We start from the raw sequence: 14,902 nt of genomic DNA, 5'->3' as shown, positions 1-14,902 counted from the left end.
TCAACTGGAATTTTTTTCCCAATTTAAAGGTTTTTTCAACTGGAATTCTTTCCCAACTTAAAGGTTTTTTTCCACCTTGAAGCTTCTCCCAGCTTGAGAGTTTTTCCCCAATTATCTCCCAATTACTAAACCACCTCTGGACTCTGCTCTGCAGCAATGATCTGCTCACTCTACACAGGGAGCAGAGAATTCCCAGACCTCAGGAAATCCGGAATTTTTCACCCACCTGCTGCTTCAACAAATCCCGAACTTCCAGCAGCACCCGGTTGGTTTCCCTCATTTCTTGCAGCATTTCTGGCCCGACTTCTCCTCCTCCTAAAAAAACCCCAAAATGGTTGGGAAAATCCCAGAATATCCCAGGTTTATAATCCAGCTGGTTATAAACCTGGGAAGGTTTATATTCATATGTATTATATGAATACATATATATTTATTGAATGTATTTACATGAAATACATTAATATATATGAAAACATGAATATATTAGAGCATATTTACATATTCATATATTTATACAAATATATCGATATGAAAATATAATCTATATGAAAATATAGTATTATTCACATATTATTGCATCAATGATAATGATATCAATAATATTTAATTATTACTCACATAATATTTTATATTGTATTCATTATAATAATGTGAATAATAATGATAGGAATAATATTTTAGTTGTTATTCCTGTAATATTTTCTATTACATGAATAATAATTATATATAATATATATAATACATTATATATATATAATATAATTATATGTATATATATAATTGCTATATTATATTCTGTATATATTATAGAATATAATAACTCTATGGATAAGATTGATTTATTATTATATGAATAATTTAACGTTCAGCCTCCACCCCGAGGAGTTCCTGGCTGGAATCTGGGAGCAGCCCCGGGCTGGCACAGCAGGGTCTGCTCTGGCACCAGCCCTGAGCTCCTGGGAATGCTGCCCCTCTCACCACCCCTGTTCCATGGAATTCCTGGGAATGCTGCCCCTCTCACCACCCCTGCTCCATGGAAATCCTGGGAATGCTGCCCCTCTCACCACCCCTGCTCCATGGAATTCCTGGGAATGCTGCCCCTCTCACCACCCCTGCTCCATGGAATTCCTGGGAATGCTGCCCCTCTCACCACCCCTGCTCCCATGGAATTCCTGGAGCTCCTTTCTCTCTCCCCCATGGAATTCCTGGGAATGCTGCCCCTCTCACCACCCCTGCTCCCCTGGAATTCCTGGGAATGCTGCCCCTCTCACCACCCCTGCTCCCAGGGCATTCCCAGAGCTCCTCTCCCTCTCCCCCATGGAATTCCTGGGAATGCTGCCCCTCTCTCCCCTGCTCCCATGGAATTCCCGGAGCTCCTCTCCCTCTCCCCTGCTCCCAGGGCATTCCCAGAGCTCCTCTCCCTCTCCCCTGCTCCCATGGAATTCCCAGAGCTCCTCTCCCTCTCCCCTGCTCCCATGGAATTCCCGGAGCTCCTCTCCCTCTCCCCTGCTCCCATGGAATTCCTGGGAATGCTGTCCCTCTCACCACCCCTGCTCCCAGGGCATTCCCAGAGCTCCTCTCCCTCTCCCCTGCTCCCATGGAATTCCCGGAGCTCCTCTCCCTCTCACCTGCTCCCAGGGCATTCCCAGAGCTCCTCTCCCTCTCCCCTGCTCCCAGGGCATTCCCAGAGCTCCTGTCCCTCTCACCTGCTCCCAGGGCATTCCCGGGAATGCCGCGGCTCAGGGCGGGCTCCCTGCGGGCGGCGGCGCTTGGGAAGGGCCGGCTGGGATCTTGGGGACACAAAGGACAGGGGGGCTCAGCCAGGGAAAACCGGGAATGCTGCAGGGGGAGCTCCAGGGAAAACCGGGAATGCTGGAGGTGAGCAGAAACTCCAGGGAAAACCGGGAATGCTGGAGGGTCAGGAGCTGCTCCAGGGGAAATTGGGAATGCTGCAGGGTTGGGATCCTCTCCAGGATAAATTGGGAATGCTGCAGGGTCAGGATGAGCTCCAGGGGAAATTGGGAATGCTGCAGGGTCGGGATGAGCTCCAGGATAAATTGGGAATTCTGCAGGGTCAGGATGAGCTCCAGGATAAATTGGGAATGCTGCAGGATCAGGATGAGCTCCCGAGCCCAGCCAGGGAGGGGATCCCTGCTGTTCCCTCCCGTTGGGATTTGGGGTTTGCAGGGCCCCTTTGGGATGGGGAGAAATCTGGGACGTGCCCGAGGGAGGGAGGGATGGAGCTGGTGCTGCTGGAATTTGGGATTTTTTGGGATAATTTGGGAGTGAAAAGGTCACTGGACACAGAATTTAAGGGAGGGATTCTCCCAAAATCCCAGTGTCAAATTCCTCGTTGGCCATGAGGATGCACAACCTGGGTTTCTCTGGGTCTTTTCTAGAATTTCTCATTTTATTCCTAGAATTTCTCTGTTTTTCTCTCTAATTTCTCAATTTCTCCTATAATTTATCATTTTCCCCCCATAGCGTCTCATTTTTTTCTATAATTTCTCTATTTTCCCCTATTTCTCAATATTCCCTACAATTTCTCAATTTTTCCCATAATTTCTCATTTTCCCCATAATTTCTCAATTTTTCTATAATTTATCTATTTTCCCCCTATAATTTCTCAATTTCCCCCCTATAATTTCTTTTATTCCTCTAATTTCTCCATTCCCCCCTAGTTTCTCTAATTTTTTCCCATAATTTCTCTCTTTTTTCCCAGATTTGCCAATCCCCTAACAGAAACCACCCCTTACCTACAGCGAAGAGAAAAACAGGAATAAATCCCACAAAACCCTCTGTGTGTCCAGGGGAAAAATCAGCTGGAATTTGGGCTCTCCCTGAAGGGGAGAATTTCCCAGCACCGATTTCATAAAAATTCCTCATTTCCACAAGACAAACAAACCCAAAACCTTGTGGATCTTCCCCCAAAAAATAAAATTTGGTGAATATTTGTGAGCTCTGCAGTAAATTTTGGATTGGGAATAACTTGGATTGCCAGAAATCCTCCTGGAGCTGAGAATTCCCCAAAAGCAGATTTGGAGAAGTGGAATTGGAACTTTCCTGGAGGGCAGGAAATCCAAGGATGTGGGATTATTAATTTCCTTTATTTTCCTTAAATAAAGTTTCACCTCTCAGGAGGAAAACTGGGTAAAAAATCCCATGGAACGTTATTTACACAAAATTTTCCTACAAAATCCCCCTCAACATTTTCAGGCTCCAGCTGAAAAATCCTCCCTCTTTAGCCCCTTCCACCCCTCAGCATTTCAGAGCAGCCTAAAAAACCCTCAAAAAAATCAGAATTGAGTCAGGATTAAAGTAGAGTTAAAGTGGAATTAAAGCAGAGTTAAATCAGGGTTAAAGTGGAGTTTAAGCGGAGTTAAGGCAGAGTTAAAGCAGAATGAAATCAGCATGAAATCAGAGTTAAAGCGGAGTTAAATCAGCATTAAAGTGGAATTAAAGTGGAGTTAAAGCAGAATGAAATCAATGTTAAATCAGAGTTAAATCAAAATGAAATCAGAGTTAAAGCGGATTTAAATCAGAATGAAATCAGGGTTAAATCCGAGTTAAATCAGGATTAAATCAGAATGAAATCAGAGTTAAAGAAGAGTTAAAGGAGAGTTAAATCAGAATGAAATCAGAGTTAAAGAAGAGTTAAAGGAGAGTTAAATCAGAATGAAATCAGAGCTAAAGCAGAGTTAAACCTGAGTTAAATCCAAGTTAAATCAGAGTTAAATCCAAATGAAATCAGAGTTAAAGCAGACCTAAACCAAAGCTAAATCAGAGTTAGAGCGGAGTTAAAGCAGAGCTAAATCAGAGTTAAACCAGAATGAAATCAGTGCTAAAGCAGAGTTAAAGAAGAGTTAAAGCAGAGTTAAATCAGGGTTAAATCAGAATGAAATCAGTGCTAAATCAGAGTTAAAGAGGAGTTAAAGAAGAGTTAAATCAGGGTTAAATCAGAATGAAATCAGTGCTAAATCAGAGTTAAAGAAGAGTTAAAGCAGAGTTAAATCAGGGTTAAATCAGAATGAAATCAGTGCTAAATCAGAGTTAAACCAGCATTACACCAGAGTTAAAGCGGAGTTAAACCACCGTTAAACCATCACTAAACCATCACTAAACCATCGTTAAACCATCACCAAGCCATGGTTAAGCCGTGACCTCACCGATCCTCCTCTGCTGGCCCCAGGAGCCGGGGCAGGCGAGCGGCAGCAGCAGCAGCGCCAGCAGGGCCGGGGCCATCTCGGGGCTCCGCGGGGGCCGCGCCTCTGCCCCGCTCCCCACGCGGGGCCGCTCTTTATGGCCGTCCGTCCGTCCGTCCGTCCCTCCGTCTGTCTGTCCGTCCCTCCGTCCGTCCGTCCGTCCCTCCGTCCGTCCGTCTGTCCGTCCCTCCGTCTGTCCGCCCGTCCTGCCCCCGGCCCCGCGCGTCACCGCCGCCGCTGCGCCAGCTGCAGAGTAAACACAGACGGCAGCAGCTCGGAGCACAGAAAATCCCGCTTTTTTTTGCTTTTTTTTTTTTTTTTGCGTTAAAATAGGCAGGGAAAAAAAAAAAAAAAAGCTGGAAGAGAAAACTGGAAGAAAATTCCCGTTTTTTTTTTCTTTTTTTTTTTTTTTGGTGCTAAAGTAGGGAAGAAAAAAAAATCTGGAAGAAAAAACTGGAAGAAAATTCCATTTTTTTTTTTTGTTTTGTTTTTTGTTTTGCTTTGGGATTTTGGTTTTTTTGGGGGGTTTTTTTGAAGAAAATTCCAGTTTGGTTTTTTTGCTTGTTTTTTTGATTGTTTTTTGAGGGGGGGGAGTGGGGTTAGGGTTACGGTTGGGGGGGGGGCTGCTGGTTTTATGTGCTAAAATACGGAAGAAAATTCCAGATTTTTTTTTTATTTATTTTGTGCTAAAGTAGGGAAGAAAATTCCTTTTCAATTTTTGTTCTGCTAAAGTAGGGAAGGAAATTGCAGATTTTTTAAAGTCGTTATGATTTGTTTTGAGGGGGGTTCGTTTCTCCCTCACAGACACGGGCAGGCGATGGCTCAGGGCTGCATTTCCCTCCTGAGAGTGCCCTGAGGCACCCGGAGCGCCCCAGACCTGCAGAAAATGCAATTTAAACTCCCCGAGGGCAAATTTCCCCTCATGAAATCGGATCCGTTTCCATTTCCGGGGTTTTTATTCCCAAAGCCTTTTCCAGAGGGACTGGAGGGGGAGTTTAATTCCTGTAGGAAGGACAAAGTACAAAAATGAGGGGGAAAAAAAAAGCAAATTTTACAGATTTTTCTGTAAAGCATCAGGAAGCACAGAGAGGAGTGAGAAATCCACCCTGGGAAAAACTGGGAAAAAAAACTTCCAAGAATTTCCCAAGAACATTCCAGGTGGGAGTCGGGAAGGGCCGGAACATTCCAGAAATGCAGCAAAACCCCAGGAGAGGCCCAGGGAAAGCCCAGGAAACAGAAGCTCAGTCTGGAAATAGTGGGAGCAGCAGGAATTTGGGATATTTACAGAAAATGGGATTTTTTTTTTTCCTGCTTTTACCTCAGACCTCCCAAGCTCCCGGTCCCTGAGGGCGCTGCTGGGCCCACCCAGGCCCCAGAAGAAATAACAAAAAAATAAAAAGAAAAAATAAAATAAATAAAAATATATTAAAATAAAATTATGAATAAAAATAAACATAAATATAAATAAAATATGCAAAATTTTAAATAACTAATAAAAAGAAATAATAAAAATTCCCAGTTTGGTGTGCCAGGAATGTTGGAATTTATGGATTTTTTTACCCTTTTTTGCAGCAAATTCTCACTGGAAAGAAGGGAATTTGGACTCTGTGACATTTGGGTGGCTCTGCTGGCAAATCCAGCCAGGGGCTGAAGGGTTTGATCCTTGTGGGATCCAAATTTTGGAATTTCCCTGGGTTTAGAATTTCTGGATAAATCAACCCATTACTACTACTACTACTACTATTATTATTATTATTATTATTATTATTATTATTATTATTATTATTATTATTATTATTATTATTATATTTCTGCATAAACCAACCCATTATTATCATCATCATTATCACTATCATTATTATTATAATTTTGTTATTGTTATTAAGATGATGATGATGATTATCATGATGAAGACGATGATTATTATTATTATTATTATTAAGAGAAAGGATTTTTTCCCACTGATATCCTGGGGGAAAATCTTCTTTCTAATCTGAATTTTCCAGTACCAAATGAGGAGTGAGTGATGGAGAAATTCCCTGTCCCACATCCCTGAGGGATCAAATCTTTCACCCAGAGCTGTGAAATTTGGGGCTCTTCCAGCTGGGGAGGGCAGGAGCAGCCAGAAAAATCAGAATTTTCACATTCCCACCCCAGGAAAGGCAGCACAGGGAAGGAAAAGCACATTTCTTATCACAGGCCTGACAGCACAGCAATAAAAAAGGGGTTTTGCCAAGAATTCGTGAAAAAAATGAGGTTTTTTTAACTGTGGAAAAGTCATAAAAGTGCAGCAAGAAAAGAGATGTAACTGCCATGGAATGAAGAGTGGACAGGGTCACTGGGGAGAGACACAACTGAGCAAAAATCTGATTTTTGTGGGGGCAAAGAGAGGCCCAAATCCCCACTTTGCAGGAAAAACAACCCTGGGATCCTGGAATGGCTTGGCCTGGAAGGGCCATCCACAGATATCAGATTTGAGTTCAATTTTAATAGATTTTAAATTTATTGTTATGTTTTTATTGATCGAAGAAATCCACATTATAAATGAACATCCAAACCAAAGCCTTGACAGTTCAGTCTCCACTGAATTCTGGGTTTTTAAATTTCCAGTCCCCAGTGAATTTTGGGTTTCTAAATTTTCACTTTCCAGAGAATTCTGGGTTTTTAAGTTTTCCTCACCAGTTTTGGAGAGGAGAAAGCACTTTGGGACTCTTTGTGCCCCCAGCCAGCCAGGGAGGGATTGTTTTTAATTTAAAGCCCATCAGGAGACATCTGCTGCCTCTGGACAGAGCTCAGCACCTCCAAAATCCCATTTATAACTGATAATAATAATAATATATCTGTTATTCTATAGAATGGTGGTCACATGATAAATAAAAAGAATCCCATTTTCTATTATTTCCATTATTTAACAGCCAAATCAACTCACCAAAACCACATTATTGACAAGTCAGGTCATTTCCTTTGGGACTTTTTGCTCCAGGCTGCAAGAAACCCCAATAATTGACATTAAAAGGAATTGAGGCTCCTGCATATCAAGGCAATATTTAAAAAAAATTTAATTTTTTCCCATTTTTATCCTTTTAGAAACCCAAAGGGATTTCTCTTTAGGCTGCAGCAGATTTTTGGGATCAGCTGTGGCCACAGAGAGCAGCAAAGTCCAGCAGAGCTGGTTGGGCTGAGCTCATTCCCACCTTTATTTTCCTTGGATTCTTCTGATTCCTTCCGAGATCCAGCCCTGAATTCCCTGCTCCAACCCAGGACAAGAACAGAGCAGAAAACTTTGCTTGTTCCTGTTGAAAAAACCCAAATTCAGGAGGAGCTGATGGGGAAACATCTCCCAGCCTGGAGCAGGATTATTATTGAAGCTTTACTGATTGAAAAAAAAAATCAAAATATGCAGCAGAAAATGTTTTTTTGGGATTTTTTGGAGTCTGGGCTCCGCCAGGTTCATTGCACCTTTTTTTCCTGCCTGGAGCTGACATCACAAACGAGAGGAGCTCACAAACAAACAGCAAAAAGTGAAGCTCCTGCTGCCTGCAAGTTGAAATATTTTCCATTTCTCTGTTTTGAACAGGCCTCTGCCAAGAGAAGGACAAAAGTCAGAAGGAGGAAAATGTTATTTTTCAGCCTTGGAAGGTCAGGGTCTAAAAATAAGTGGAAAACATCTCCGGCCTGGACTGGGCTGAGGAGGCTTCAGAGGGGCTCTGGTGCATTTCTGGGGTAAAAATCCAAATTACAGAGGAGACACAAGGGAAGCTCCAAAAAACTTCTCCTTTTCACCACAGTCTGGGCTTCCAAAGGTTTCTCTTCCCTCTTTCCAAATCCTTCCAGCCAGGAGGGGATGCAGGCAGTGACATTCCAAGTCTGAAGGGATTTTTAAGGCCATTCCTCCTTTTTTCATTCCCCAGGGACTCCGGGAGCAAATTTGTGCCTTCATTGTGGTTTGGAAAACTTGCAGTGCAATTCCGTGCTTTCCTAGGATCCTGGAACCCAAACAAACCCCAATAAATCCCAATAAACACAAATAAATCCCAATAAACCTCAATAAATCTGAATAAACCCAAACAAACTCCAATAAATCCCAATAAACACAAATAAATCCCAATAAACCTCAATAAACCCCAATAAACCCCAATAAACCCCAATAAACCCCAATAAAACGATGCTTGGAAGCCCAACCTTACTTGAAAGAACCATCCTGGTCCCAAGGTGCCAGTCCCTGCTGGTGACCCAGCCTTGCCATGGCTCAGATTCCATAAATGGGGAAGAAAAGAGCTGGAGAAATGAAGGAGAGAGTGAAACAATGAGGGGCGAAGTTAAAAAATTAGGGGTGGGGTTAAAAAATTAGGGGTGAGCTGAAAAAATTAAGGATAAAGTGAAAAAATTAAGGATAAAGTGAAAAAACCCTTTAGGATAAAGTGAAAAAATTAAGGCTAGAGTTAAAAAGAGGCCAAATTGCACAATGGAGCTGTGTCCAGGTTTGATTCACTTTGCCACTGATGAAATGGAAAAATAAAAAGCATTAAATGATTGAACAAAGGTCTTCAATGCCTGGGTTTGCTGAGGAATTGAGAGTGAGACACAAGCAGAGTGCAGCAGCCTGGGCTGCTCAGAGCATGGATGGATTATTGATGCCCTTGCCAGGATTAATGGGGTTATTTCTCATTTCTGCACCACCCTGGTGTTTGTCTCACATCATCACTGCTGCTACTGCTGCCCATCGTTAATTCATTCATTAATTAATTCATTCATTCATTAATGAGTGTCTCCAGGTCGTTAGCTCAGCTCTGAGGGGATCCCTTTGGGATCTGTTTGTTGGGATTGTTTTAGCAACGGATGAGAGTGGGCTTTGAACAGGACCAAGCTGGAAAATCTGGATCCTGGTATTTCTAAAATCTGGACCCTGATCTTTATAAAATCTGGACCCTGATCTTTTTAAAATCTGGACCCTGATCTTTTTAAAATTTGGACCCTGATCTTTTTAAAATCTGGACCCTGATCTTTTTAAAATCTGGACCCTGATCTTTTTAAAATTTGGACCCTGATCTTTTTAAAATCTGCACCCTGATCTTTTTAAAATTTGGATCCTGATCTTTTCAAACCCCTGTTTGTGCAGGCTTTGAGCAGCAGGGTTTTGTCAGGCCTGGGAGCAGGAAGGTGGGCAGGAAGGAGGCTCCTGCCTCCAGCTGCAGTGCCCAGCTGTTCCCATGGGGGATTTGCACATGGAGCATCCAAAGTGTGAAATACCTGAGCCCTGTGCCAGCAGGATCCTGTCCCAGAACACCTGGAATTCACCTGGGATTGACCAACCCCAATCCTGGTGTCACCAGGATCCTGAGAACACCTGGAATTCACCTGGGATTGACCAACCCAGCCCTGTGTCCCCAGGATCCTGTCCCAGAACACCTGGAATTCACCTGGGATTGACCAGCCCAGCCCTGTGTCCCCAGGATCCTGTCCCAGAACACCTGGAATTCACCTGGGATTGACCAACCCAGCCCTGTGTCCCCAGGATCCTGTCCCAGAACACCTGGAATTCACCTGGGCTGGAGCCACCCACGACCAGGAGGCCAAGGAAGGTCCCCAAGGTCCCCAGGCAGCCCTGGCAGGGACAGAGGGGACAAATCCCAGGGGAAGTGGGATCAGGAGGAGCTGAGTCCCATCCTTCCCAGTCTCCCCAGTAAGGAGCCTGCACTGGGGGTGGGATGTGGGAACGGTGCTGGGGCCGCTCCCCTGGGAGCGATTCCCAACACATCCATGGCTGGGAGTGATTCCCAACACATCCATGGCCAGGAGCAATTCCCAACACATCCATGGCTGGGAGCGATTCCCAACACATCCATGGCCAGGAGCAATTCCCAACACATCCATGGCTGGGAGTGATTCCCAACACATCCATGGCTGGGAGCGATTCCCAACACATCCATGGCCAGGAGCAATTCCCAACACATCCATGGCTGGGAGTGATTCCCAACACATCCATGGCTGGGAGCGATTCCCAACACATCCATGGCCAGGAGCAATTCCCAACACATCCATGGATGGGAGCAATTCCCAACACATCCATGGCCAGGAGTGATTCCCAACACATCCATGGCTGGGAGCAATTCCCAACACATCCATGGCTAGGAGCAATTCCCAACACATCCATGGCTGGGAGTGATTCCCAACACATCCATGGCTGGAGCAATTCCCCATCCATGGCCGGGAGCAATTCCCCAGGAGCAATTCCTGGCCCATTCATGGCAATTCCCAGCCGGTCTATGGCACAATCCCAGCCCCAGGAGCGATTCCCCATCCATGGCTGGAGCGATTCCCCAGGAGCGATTCCTGGCCCATCCATGGCTGGGAGCAATTCCTGGCCCATCCATGGCGATTCCTGGCCCATCCATGGCGATTCCCGGCCGGTCCATGGCGCAATCCCAGCCCCAGGAGAGCTCTGAACCCCGCAGGAAACCGCTCACATTTTTTCCTGCACTATTCACGGCCTTCTCCAGCAGGGACAATAAAAGGTTTGGAGCTCTGGATTAAGATCGTTGGTAACAATGAGCTGCTCTTCCTCCAGCGGCCAGCGGGAGCCCAGACACGCCGAGGAATCCGGGAAGGATTCCCTGGAATTGCACTGGAAAGTGGGGGGAGGCTGGGGGATGTTTTGTCTGAGAGAGGTGCAAAGGGATGAGAGAGAGGAGCCGTCCCTGCTTGCTGGGAATTGTTGGGGCTTTCGTGCTCTGAGCCTTCATCTTTTCCCAATAAAAGTCCTTTGGCTCTGATCTCCCCCTTTTTTTTCTTTTTTTGGGATTTTCTCCTGCAAAACACTTCCCAGAGCCATAATGACAATAACACAGCTCGGCTGCTCCGTGTTCCCAAAACCCTCTGGGATGGCAGAGCTTGAAACCAAAAGCTGTTGGAAGCAGCCTGGCTTTTCCTTTTCCCCTAAATGATGCATCCCACTGATTTCTGTGGTCAAAACTCCTGGATTTTGGGAGCCAGGGGTCCCAAAGGATGCATCCCACTGATTTCTGTGGTCAAACTCCTGGGTTTTGGGAGCCAGGGGTCCCAAATGATGCATCCCACTGATTTCTGTGGTAAAACTCCTGGGTTTTGGGAGCCAGGGGTCCCAAATGATGCATCCCACTGATTTCTGTGGTAAAACTCCTGGGTTTTGGGAGCCAGGGGTCCCAAAGGATGCATCCCACTGATTTCTGTGGTGAAAGCTCCTGGGTTTTGGGAGCCAGGGGTCCCAAAGGATGCATCCCACTGATTTCTGTGGTGAAACTCCTGGGTTTTGGGAGCCAGGGGTCTCCAGCAGGAGCGAGCTGGAGTTGGCTCCTGCAGGCAGGACTGGGGTGCTCAGGGCTCTGGGCTCTCCAGGCCTCCATGGCTCAGGGAGCTCTCAGGAGCACGGAGCTGCCTCTGAGCACGTCCCAGGCTTGATGAGCTCCAAAGGAACATCTGGCACCGAGCTCGGGGATCTCCTCGCTGCTGGAGCTGCCTGTGCGTGGTGGGCTCTGGAGCTGCACAAGAATTCGCATTTTGGGGAGGAAAAAAGGCGTTTTTGTAACCCCAGGGGTGGCCCAGGTGAGGATTCGGTGGCCTCAGGTTGGTGCCTCCCGGCACAGCTGGGGACATCCAGGACAGAGCTTCCATCTCTCCTTCCCACAGGGAGGATTCACCCTGAAAACAGGGACAGGGAGCACAGCCAAATCCAGGGGGAAAGGGAAATATTTGGGCTGGAACTGCAGAGAAAATCTTGTTTTTCCCAGGGGCTGAGGGATGGATCCCCTGGAGGTGGAGCTGGGCACATCCCCCAGGGAAAAAGGGAATTTCTGGGCCTGAGGGATGGGAAGATGGGAATTGGGAATTTCCCAGGAATTGCGGCCACGCTGCCCCCAGAGCTGCCCTTCCCATGGGCATCCCAAGGGAACTCCAGGGATTCTCCATGCCAGGGCTTTGCTTGAGGAAACCTGCCCAAATCTCCTGAATGCACAGCAAAACCCAGCTTTTAGTTCATGAATTCAAAATTAATGCCACTTCTCTCGCCTCTTCCTCTCACTGACTGCAACAGGGGCTGCGTTTCCCCTCTCGGTTTTCCCTCTTTCCATTAATAAAACCCCTCAACAAACGCAGCAGGAAGATATCTGGGATAATTTAACAGCTGGAAAAAGGCAAACCCAGCAATCAGGTCTTTTCAGGACACCAGTGATCAAAGAGGTGCTCTGTACAAACGATTTTGCAGCCAGCTCTTGGCAGGAGACAGAAACCTTTTCACTGCTGGAAATGAGATTTGAGTTGTAAGGAGAGGAAGAAAGGATCGATCACTGTGTGCTAATTCCCTTTCTCCCAACTGGAAATACTGAGTGGGACAGAGAAAAAGGGGGGAAATAAATTGATTATTGAATGTAATATTCTCTGTCTTGTCTCGGGAAGAGATTAAATTCACCTTAATTTGATTAAATTTGGTTTTAATAGGAGTCATTTAACACTTGTGTGAGGAAAAAGGGCTTTTTCTTATCTAGGAAAATGGGGGAGAAAACCTTTCTGAATTACAATGAGAACTCTCCAGGAGAAGTGGTTTTTTTTTTTTGCTGTGGAATGGGGAGATTTGTGAAGAACACAAAGAAAAGAGTGGTAGAGGAAGCACCAGCAAATTCTCCATGCTGTTCTTTGAAGTGGTCTCGTTGTCCTTAGGCAAAATGAGAATCCTGAATTAGAAAATGGATTTATTATCAAACTCTTCCTCCTGTGGGGGTGCTGGAGCAGAGCTTTGTCTCCATCCTTTCTGCCTGTCCCCCTCTCAGCTGATATTTCTCCCCCAGCACAGCAGAAGGAAGTTTTCTTCCCCAAAATCTGCTTTTATTTCCTTTGGGAACCGCTCCCGGAATCCTGAGCAGGGGAGGGTTCCAGAGCAGAGGGGGACAAGGCCAGGCCAGCCCTGCTGGGTGAGTTCCTCCCCTGCATCCCTGGGGCACTCACGGCGTTTTCCAGCAGGGACAGGGGCACCCTCAGGGTTCCTCACCCTGTGCTTTGTCCCTCTCCAAAGAAAGATTTCCTCCAATGAAAAGATGAATTTCCCAATGGGAAAGAGGGGAAGTTCCAGCAATAAAAACCTGCAGCAGCTGGGGAGCAGTGGGAAACACTTCCATGCAGGAGAACATTCCCAGTCTGGAGCTACAGCTCCTTCCTGAAGGTAATTAATAAATGTAAATCAAAGTCATTCATTAAAGAGGTTCAAACCAGCAGCTGCACTCGTGGAAATGCTCATTTCACCCCCTCCTGCCTTTTGGGACAACCCCTGGCTCCCAAATCCATTTTTTCCCTGGCTGCCACCCCCTCAGCTCCCCTTATCACCCACCTCTTCTGTCCCACACGTTTTATTTTGCTCAGCTTTGAGACATTACAGATTCTTGGCCCCATCAGCAGATGGTGCTGCTTTGGACATCCTCGATGAGCTCAGAGGAAAATCCAGCATCATCCAGGCTCTGGGCTTGTTTTGGGGTTTTTGGTCACTTCCAGAGAGATGGAAAAACAGCGTGTGCAGGCTCACAAGGGGTGGGAAGCTCTCCAGAAAGAAGGAGGATGGAGCCTGATGCAAACCTCTGGAGTTTTCCAGAAAATCTCAGCCCCAGAAATCTCCTAGGAATGAACTGGCTCTGGAGAGTGCTGGCAGTGCCTTCTCCAGGCCCCACCCAGGGCTGAAAAACAGCCTCGAGGGCAAACCTGCTGCTTTTCCATCATCATCCTCAGGATCATGGGCCATGGAGAGACCCAGAGTCAGCCCTGGCTCCATCTGAACTGCTCTTCCCACCCCAAAATTGCAAGGGCACAGGTTTGGCCTGATGGTGATGGTCCCAAATGCCTTTAATTTGAATTCCAGATGGAAACCACATCAATCTGTGCATTTTTGCAGTGTTCCCTCCATGAAATCCCAACTCCTTTTGGCCAGCACAGAGTCAGGTTCTCCCCTGAACATCCCCTCGAGCCAGGGCACGTTGGGTGCTCATCCACAGCCAGAGAAATCCCCACCAGGAGAGAGAATTCCAGGAGCTCTCCCTAAATTCCAGCAGCCTCCTGGACGCCTCTGCAGCCCTGGAGTGCTTTCTGCACAAACCATTCTGCCCTGCAAATTTAATCCTGCCTTCCAGGAAAACTCACCCAGTTCCAGGAACCCCACACAGCCTCAGGTGGAGAAATGGGAATGACAGAAGCAACTTTTGTGCTGGCAGAGCTGAGTGTCCCGGACACAGAACTGCAGCAAAAGCTGCTGAGGGGGCCGAGATTTCCCAAGGAAATCAAAAATCCAGGCATGGCTTGGAGAGGGGAACTTCTGGAGAAGAGGAAAGAACGAGCCTAACCCTGTGGACTCAGCAAAATCTGATCTCACAGCCTGAGCTCATTGCTGGCTCCCAGCACAGCGGGAAGAGAAGTTGTTCCTGGGGAGCTCCAAGTCCTAAATCTCCTCCTAAAACAGGAGCTTTTTGTCATTTCCAGCTGCAGGTGCCCCTTCCTTTGCTTGCTTTGTTGGGTTTTTTTTTTCCCCAGCTGAGGTTTGTGGTGGAACAGGGAACGAAAAGAGGACAAAATGTGCGAGGCTTTATCCAAGGCTGAGCAAGGCTCAGCTTTCTAAGGCTGGATCAGTGGGAATTAATTTAAAACCCCATGGGAAGGGCTGATCCTACAGCTTGGCCTGAGGGTGATCC

General features: G+C 46.3%; 1 protein-coding gene across 4 annotated transcripts in view; it reads right to left on the bottom strand.

Moving 5' to 3' along the window:
* The window catches only part of COMP (cartilage oligomeric matrix protein), a 42,025-nt gene that overhangs the window by 11,149 nt on the left and 15,974 nt on the right, over positions 1–14,902 (bottom strand). Inside the window, exons 4-6 of one of the 4 annotated variants that reach the window (XM_077191487.1) lie at positions 8,390–8,480; positions 1,707–1,790; positions 227–315 (exon numbers count right to left, since the gene is read on the bottom strand). In XM_077191487.1, coding sequence (XP_077047602.1) covers positions 227–315; positions 1,707–1,790; positions 8,390–8,480 — 264 coding nt within the window. Of the gene's footprint in view, positions 1–226; positions 316–1,706; positions 1,791–4,166; positions 4,516–8,389; positions 8,481–14,902 lie in introns of those variants that run through there. The other 3 variants (XM_077191490.1, XM_077191488.1, XM_077191489.1) reach the window with 3 other exon arrangements.

Source organism: Agelaius phoeniceus, chromosome 29, assembly GCF_051311805.1.
Source record: "Agelaius phoeniceus isolate bAgePho1 chromosome 29, bAgePho1.hap1, whole genome shotgun sequence".
In the NCBI taxonomy this organism is placed as follows: domain Eukaryota; kingdom Metazoa; phylum Chordata; class Aves; order Passeriformes; family Icteridae; genus Agelaius; species Agelaius phoeniceus.
The sequence above is the reverse complement of the archived record's forward strand: the minus strand, read 5'-3'. Positions and strand labels throughout refer to the sequence as shown.